The 8126-nt window shown below is 38.2% G+C and overlaps 1 protein-coding gene across 4 annotated transcripts in view; it reads right to left on the bottom strand.

The window, feature by feature from the left end:
* The window catches only part of Mrpl22 (mitochondrial ribosomal protein L22), a 33966-nt gene that overhangs the window by 4528 nt on the left and 21312 nt on the right, over positions 1 to 8126 (bottom strand). For all 4 annotated transcript variants that reach the window (XM_005376208.2, XM_005376209.2, XM_005376207.2 and 1 more), the window contains exons 5-7: positions 4813 to 4878; positions 4017 to 4094; positions 2510 to 2579 (exon numbers count right to left, since the gene is read on the bottom strand). In XM_005376208.2, coding sequence (XP_005376265.1) covers positions 2510 to 2579; positions 4017 to 4094; positions 4813 to 4878 — 214 coding nt within the window. The remainder of the gene's footprint in view (positions 1 to 2509; positions 2580 to 4016; positions 4095 to 4812; positions 4879 to 8126) is intronic.

Here is an 8126-nt window from a genome sequence, read left to right as displayed (position 1 = left end):
AAAAACCAAAAAAAAAAAAAAAAAAAAAAAGAGCCATTGCTAAACCAAAATGGTAGCCAATAAGTGAGTAGTCTTTCAAATCTCTCATAGAGGTCTATGGGCTGAAACGAGGCCTTTCGAATAATGAAATGAGATAAACCAGTGTCCTACATTTTGTAAGAATCACTAAGGTACCTGCCAACAAAAACCTTCCCTGGCCTGTCCCCTCAGGTTTCAAAGCCAATAGGTCTCTGGTAAGGCCAGGAAATTTAATTTAATAAGAACTTCATATGACTCTTGAAGAAGTTTGCCAAATACAGAGATAAATGTCCAACACATCATGGTAAGATATGTCATCTGCCTGAGGTACTCATCTCTTGACTATGGAACTGGGCATCGAAATGTTTAAGAAACGAAAAGCTTTTGGTTCTGTTATTGCTGTTGCAGTACTGGGGTCGAACTCAGGTCCTCTGCATGGACCTATATATCCAATCCCTTTTTAAAAATGTTTTAAATTTTGATAAAAGGTCTCACCAAGTCACTAAATTGCCCAGACTGAGCGTGAACTTGTGATCCTCGTCCCTCAGCCTCCCAGGGTCCTGGGACTACAGGCATGTAGCAGCACTCCCAACTTAAAAGTAAAGTTTTTTACATCACAGGACAAATCCAAACTTACCAACTCTACTTAAGAAAAGCGATTTTTACACAGAACTAGATAAAAAGAGTTCAGGTAGGGCAGAGACTGTTCAGCAGGAAAGTAAATACGGACACCTTTGAGTTAAAGGCTCATTTACGGAGGACTGGTCAACTATAGCCCTGCTTCACAGTAACAGCGGACTTCGCTCCTTCATCTGGGACGACAGAATGAAGCTCCTCACCCTGTCTCTCTTCAGTCACTGAACAGGATTAAAAGGCAGTTTTTGAAAACGATTTAAAGACAAACCTAGTTTCATTGATATCTGAATCCCATTACAAAGCCTATCAGCTAAGATTCCCATATTCCTACGAAACGGAATGAAGCTAATTAAATTAGATTTGATAGTAGGAATCACAGAAGAGGAAAGGTCACCCAGAGGTTTTACTAAATGGTCTTGCTCCTTATCCGTTTCACTCCTCGCAGTGATCCTGGGCCCCCCTCGGAATTGCTGTTCACGCTACTCCCAGAAGAGGGAGAATGCTCACACTAAGCTACTGTGGCCTCCCACCTTCTGAGCTGCCAACTTGACCTCCTTCTGCATTTGTGCAGGTATCAGAATACAATTACGCACATTCAGCCTGCACCCATTTCAAGCAAGTGGAGGTGAGACTTTAACTTAACCAGAGGGCAGAAGCTATGTGACAAAGCAAAATTTGCATTATTCCTTTTTACTCTGATTGTTGAAAAATTACAAAATACAACTAATGGCCCCTGCAGTGTTTCAGCCCTTCCCGTTTCATCCAGAAGAGCAGTGCTTCGCATACCTGAAATTTAAAACATTTTTAGATAAAACAGCCCTGAGATATGCAGGTTTTGAGAGAGTGAGAAGACGTTGCTTCGACATCAGCATGTCTGCGTGAATAAAAAACTGCTGAGGTTGGAGTAACTGTTGTGAGGGGCGAGGGAAACAATCACCCCAGCTACCGCCCCACTGCACCGTGCCTGGGGAGGGAGGAAGAGCTTCGTAACGAGCGTTGCCCTCCTCCTGGGACAGCCGTGCGAAGGCGTGCTGCACGAGTCCCGCGCGTGTGCACCGCACAGCCTGCTCCCCACAGCGTCTTCACCGACCTTCATTTACTCTGATGTGGAACAAGCACAGAACAGCAGAGCTAGTGCTTCAAAACGCGGTGAGAAACAGGAGCAAACACATGTGGATCACTGAGACTTCCAGGGCCACTGGCTTTTTCTTTTCTTTCTTTTTTTCTTTCTTTTTTTTTTTCTTTTTGAGACAGGGATTTGCCATGCAGCTCAAGCTAGCCTTGAACTCACTATGTAGCCCAGGCAGTTCTCAGCAATCCTCATGCCTCAGCCTCCTGAGTGCTGGGATTATAGGCTTTTGCCACCACACTCAGCTACACCACTGGCTTTTACAATTCGACAGCTCTTCTATTCCAGTAACTGGAAGGTGAAATCACAGGACACCTCTGTGGCTTGGCAAGTTATAAATAAAATAAAGATATTTAAGTTCACATGTAATCCTTTACTTCCAGTATATATTTACTTTTTCTTCAAGTCAGTTATGTTCTTTCTTAGTTTCATTATAATTAAAGGACCAGTCTATGTGCCAATCCTAGAATGCATTATTTAATCATTATGGGCAAGAGATTTCATGATCTTAGTGTCATTATAGAACAGATAAGAATAAAATAGTACACGCTATTACTTATGACATAGTCACACAGGTAAGCTTAAGGGTGAAGAAGAAACTGTTACCAGCAAACTGCACTGTCAAACCAGTCCTAAGTAATTAGATACTAATTGTTCTTGTCAGATACACAACATGGCATCACCACTGGAAGCCCCTTCCAGCACCAAGAACACTAAAAAACGTACCTACATACAAATTGGACCTGAATTCCACGTTGTGGTCTTTCACTGCCATATCTTGTGCTTGTAAGAGAACCTGAAAGAGAAGAAAGGCATTTTCATCTCTAATCCTGAACTAAACAGAAATAAATCTCTCATCTCTTGTTATCTCCGCAATACAACTGATAGTCACATGCCCCATTTACCATCATTTTTAAAAGGAGAAGATCAAATGATGAAAGTACTAAACAGAAAGGATGCAGCGAGCTTTCCTTTCTCAAACAAGACCCGCTACAGCAGGGGAGGGGTCTCTGCTGCAGTCTAAACGGTGTGGTGAGCTAGTGGGGGGAGATAGGCACGGGGCGTGGGCACCACTGGAAAGGGTCAGGGGCTTGTCAAGAAGTTTGAGAAACGCAAGAGTCAAATCGTGCCAAAAATTCTGAAACTTTAGATCCAAGCTACTATTAACAATTTCAGTTAAGTAGAGAATATCAAACCTGATAATTTCCTTTAAGAGGCTAAAATCATTACATTTCTCCATGGACATTTTGAATTCACTTCCTCCAGAACACACTTCTAAAAGTAAGACAACTGGCTTCAGAAATAAAAGAAACCAGCACTTCTTTAGAGATGAAGAACAAGGTACAAGGCTGAACATACAACAGATACTTAGCAAGAACTGACGTTAGAGCAGGGCATGGCGGGACACACATGCCTGTAATCCACTCAGCACTCTGGGAAGCTGAGGCAGGGGGATCTCAAGACTGACCCCAGCTTGGGCTACTTAGCACTTTGGCAAGACCCTGTGTCAAAATAATAAAAATTAAAAAGAGCTGGGGATGTACAGCTCAGGGTGAAGGCCTTGTAGTCAATCTCTAGTACCATGGGGTAGAGTTGACTTTGGGTGAGAATTAACTACAGATATAAAAAATAATGCTGAAATTTCTAGACCATAAAGGACAACAGTCAACAAAACTTCTCGAAAAAGGAATATTTATGGGCCTAGAATGAATCAGCAACACTACTAGTGACATATCTGTACCTAGTGAATCAACTACATTTACAATTGCAAGGGTCTTTAGAAATTATCAGGTCTGATCCCTCCTAACATACAAATACAAAAAAAAAAAAAAACCAGACAAGTTAACTCTGTTGGCCCTGGTCATTAAAAAAACAAAAACCAAAAACAGAAAGTATGAGATTCCAAGTCTCCTGAGTTCTACTTCAGTGTTCTTTCTATTCAACTAGTTACAAATGATAAGCTCTCGAGTGGGGAGTTGACTCCCTCCCTGAAAAAAAATCTAACAAATATGGCAAGCCCCAAATCATTACAAATAAAGTTTATCATTTCATTTAACAGTACAAAATAAATAAATGGGTTTTTAAAAACAGTATCTTAGGAAAAAAAAAATCCTTAAAGTATATAACATTCTTCAGGAGTTATTTAGGGAATTCAGGACTTATGCTGAGCTTACTCACACCTGCAAGATAGCTGCAGTCCCCGTCCCCCTCATCCCCAATCTCATGAGCTTACCTCTTTAATTATGTGAGCCCCTTTCTTATCACTGAATTCCAACTGAGCCAAGGCCTGGTCAATAGACATTCCTCGTATCTAGAATTAAAGGGTAATAGACGAGGGAACAAATAAATTAGTTTACAAAATCAATGTTCTCTTTTCAATGAAAAGTAAAAGCCTTACATAATCTAAGTAACTTCTAGAAATAGTTGATTAAGCCCAGGCAGAAGAGACAAGAAGTTTGAGAAGGCACACCAGTCTCCCTAAGTCAAAATCAAACATTTTGATGCTAAACCTAGAGTCTAACAGTCCCAACAACACGGAAAGAGAGCAGACGTGAAAGAGAAATGACACGTTGGCAATGACCTCCCTAGGATTAAGGATTTCTCTTCTTCTTGCAGGACAAATGTGTCACATCTATATGTGCTGCTTTTGTCTCTCCTCATCTACAAATTTAATTTTCCAAGGAAAACACTGAAAAATCAATGGTATTTAAGTAGGCTAAAATAAAAATAAATAGGCTGAATCAACTTTTACAGATAAGTAGATAAGTAAGCTTTAGATTCTTTGGTTATGTAGGCAGGCTCCTGGTGACTTTAAGTATCTATATGCAATGTTATTTAGTTTCTCACAAAATAAGCTGAAATTAAGCAAAATCACAGATCTCTGAACAATCATTCCTTAGATTACATATAACTATATGTGCCTTGCTTTTTTGAAAAATCAGAACAAAATTTTTTTTTTTTACTGTTCAGGTCCTAGGGGAAAATGCACAGCTTCTTTTCCAAAGTACTATATATAATAGTCAGCTTACCAATTTTGCCAAATACCACATCTTGTCTTTGCTGTATTTTATTTGTCTTCGACAATGGTAGATTTCCTTGGGGAAAAATAGAGGGGGAAAAAGTCTCAGCACGTTTATCAAAATTACAGTGACACATAGTTTCTACTTCCTGTACCCAATGAATATAGTGGCACAATAAATAAAAACTTCACTAAAAATCTGGACAGAGTCTCTACACAAAGTTATTCTTCAAAGTCTCACTATGCTGAAAGACTACTAAGGAATAAGTAAAAACTACGAAATGACCAGTTCAGGCCAATGTGGGCAACATTTCTGTCCAGAAGAATAGTAAGAAATAGACGAAAGTATCTGGAGACCATTTAGCTGGTTAACACTTAGTATCTTCTACTTAAAGCAGTATGTCTAGCTCGTTTCATTTTGAATCACCTAATACACAGTTTATAGCTCACAAAGATTTTTTTCATGCCGTATTAGTACATGTTTATAGTACATAATGTTTACGTTCCTGGGTAACTGGCCCTTGCATGTAACACATGCGAATTCCTTTCTCATCCCTTTCCCCTCCCCCCTGCCCACTCCACCTCTTGAGCCCCTTCCTATTTGTTTTTTTTGTTTTTTTTTTTTTTTTGGTACTTGTTTGCAGTACAATGTTTACATTCCTTGTGTGGAGTTGGCACAGAACACACCTCAACTTCTTTCACCCCTTTCCCTCCCTCTCTCTACCTTTACACCCATTATTTCACTTAATCTAACTATAAGAATCTTTTATAATCCTTTTATTAGGTTTTATTGGTGCATTTTAGATATGCACACTGAGCACATTCATCATCGATGTACACGATATAACTTGGGTTTTCTCCCCATTCCCCTACCCTCCCTTCAACCTCTCCTCCGCTCCCCATTTACAAAGCTTTGTTTCCATGTTTTCCATCTTTTAATAAACTGATTCTGGAAAAACAAGTGATTTGTTCAAGAGCACAACTCTAGTGAATGACAAAGCTGCAAGTCAAAGAGCAGAGAAGTAATCAAGGTCTGGCACATGCGTGTTCAAAAGTCGCCCTTTGACTCTAAAATCCCCCCTTTTTTCATTATTAACCCTACCAATAGTTAAAAGAAAACCGAAGGCTGCCAATAGAAAAGAGATCTCGAAACTCCGACATTCTGACCCCTACTGGAGATTTTCAAATGCCTTAGAAATAACAGTGTCTTCTCAAGTGGCCATTTTTAATATGCAGATTTCATTTCAACTGCAACAGAAGCTGACAGGATGAAAACTACAGCAATAGCCTAATTATATCTTCAGCAATAAAGTACCCTAGAGAGCAAGGAAAAGAAAAGAAGAACTGTCATGAGGCTAATATTAACCTGCAAAATTAATCCACTCAATAAAATCTTTTCTATAGAAACCTTTCAATTCATGGGTTCCAATGAGATATCTCTAAACCTTAATTATATATTATTATCCTCAAATTTTGTAATTTTGTGTGTGTGTGTGTGTGTGTGTGTGTGTGTGTATTACTGGCAAAAGCATAGGAAAAAAGCAATAAAGTATTTATAAGAAAGGGGAAAGTTACTTGACAATCTTCTTCCAAACAAAAAAGTTCCACATTTACTTTGTGCAGTGAAATGACTAACATTTCCCCCAACCATGTGTGTGTGTGGGGAGGGGTACTAACTAACATGGTAAATTAAGTAAACTTATATGAGGATATAATACCAAAAATAGTTATTCAAATGAAGTGAAAGTAAGTCTAAACTGTAAGACATCTAAACCAGTAACTTAAAAAAATAAAAAAAGAAAAATAAATTTAAAAAATAAAAAAATATACCAGTAACTTTTAAAGAAGTCAATTTAAAATTATTTCTTTTTTTTTTTTTTCCTTCCAGTAACAGGAATTGAACTCACGACCTTGCGCTTGCCAGGCAGGCGCTGTGCTGCTGAGCTAACTCCCCAGCCCCTGAAATTATTTCTAAATGCATAAAATAACATCAATGAGGAAAAAGTGTCACCTAATAAATAACAAAAAGTCTACTAGAAAGCTCTGTGGGATCCACACTGATGACCATTATTATTAGTTTGCCAATTAACCTATACATTAAAAGTATGCCTCTTATATAAATGGTTGTTCAGTTTTGATATCTTACTATATTTTTACTTTACTTAACAGAGTTTTTTTAAAGAGTCTATAAAAAACTGAAGCCCAAATTAATAAGGTATGATTATCACATAGAAAGCTCTTTAATTTCTTTCCTATTTACTTTATGATGAAGCAACATATAATATACAGATTACATAAGAATATTGTTTGGAATTTTGGACTAGCTAAATCAGAAAGTATTTTTAAAATATTAGGCAAAGCCTAACACACATCTACCCTGGTGACATTCATTCAGTTTATTTACTGGGTTCACTCACCACCTGCATCTACCATTACTTGGTGATAAAGTGCGTCATGAACAATTAGAATTAGATAGAATGGTAGATGTTACCTGGCCTTCCTTTAAGCAAGAAATAAAACTAATTTCAAAACGTTAGCAGACTGGCAAGTCTAAGGGACACAGTATTATGAAACACATGCCTAGATGAGGAAACTTTTCCCTGTAAATGCACTAGGCATTAATGAAGGCTAGTAGTATTTTCAGTCATAACAAGTGTACCTGATGGACAGGTATAATCGATGCGCTACTGTTAATTTACTAAATTCTACTTAAAGTCAAAAAGGCTAAAGTAATTTCCAAGGGTCATATTTTGTCCCCCAAAGGATTACTCAAACAAAGCTTATGCAAAATAGAAAATAAAATTAGGTTTTTCCAAAGTGTTTGTATAAAATTACATCAAAGATTTTGACACTGGCACTAGTATAGAGAAGGAGAGAGAGAACAGGAGGGCTGGAGGGAGAGAGGAAGAGAGGGAAGGAGAGAGGGAGGAAAAAGGAGAGAAAGAGAATGCAGAAGATGCAAAAAAGTTAACAAAGACAGCTTCCACAAATGCAACACAACAAATTACTAGACTGACACTGTTTGTCATTTGCTGAAGTTAAGAAGATGACAAATTCAACTGTCTGAATCTTGCTATTTGGGATGTATCCTGAAGTACTTCAGTTTTTAAAATCCAAAAATCATTTTGTATCATTGTATTCTTTTCCTCAAAAACCATTTCCTTTTTGGGGTTATTGGATGTACTCTTACTAAATTCTAGGTGTTATTTATATATTAAACAATGCATAGGGGGCTGGGGATTTAGCTCAGCGGCAAAAGCACCTGCCTGGCAAGTGCAAGGTCGTGAGTTTGGTTCCCGGTACCGGAGAAAAACCAAAAAAAAA

Source organism: Chinchilla lanigera, unplaced genomic scaffold (genome assembly GCF_000276665.1).
Source record: "Chinchilla lanigera isolate Chin_1 unplaced genomic scaffold, ChiLan1.0 scaffold00007, whole genome shotgun sequence".
Lineage (NCBI taxonomy): Eukaryota > Metazoa > Chordata > Mammalia > Rodentia > Chinchillidae > Chinchilla > Chinchilla lanigera.
The sequence above is the reverse complement of the archived record's forward strand: the minus strand, read 5'-3'. Positions and strand labels throughout refer to the sequence as shown.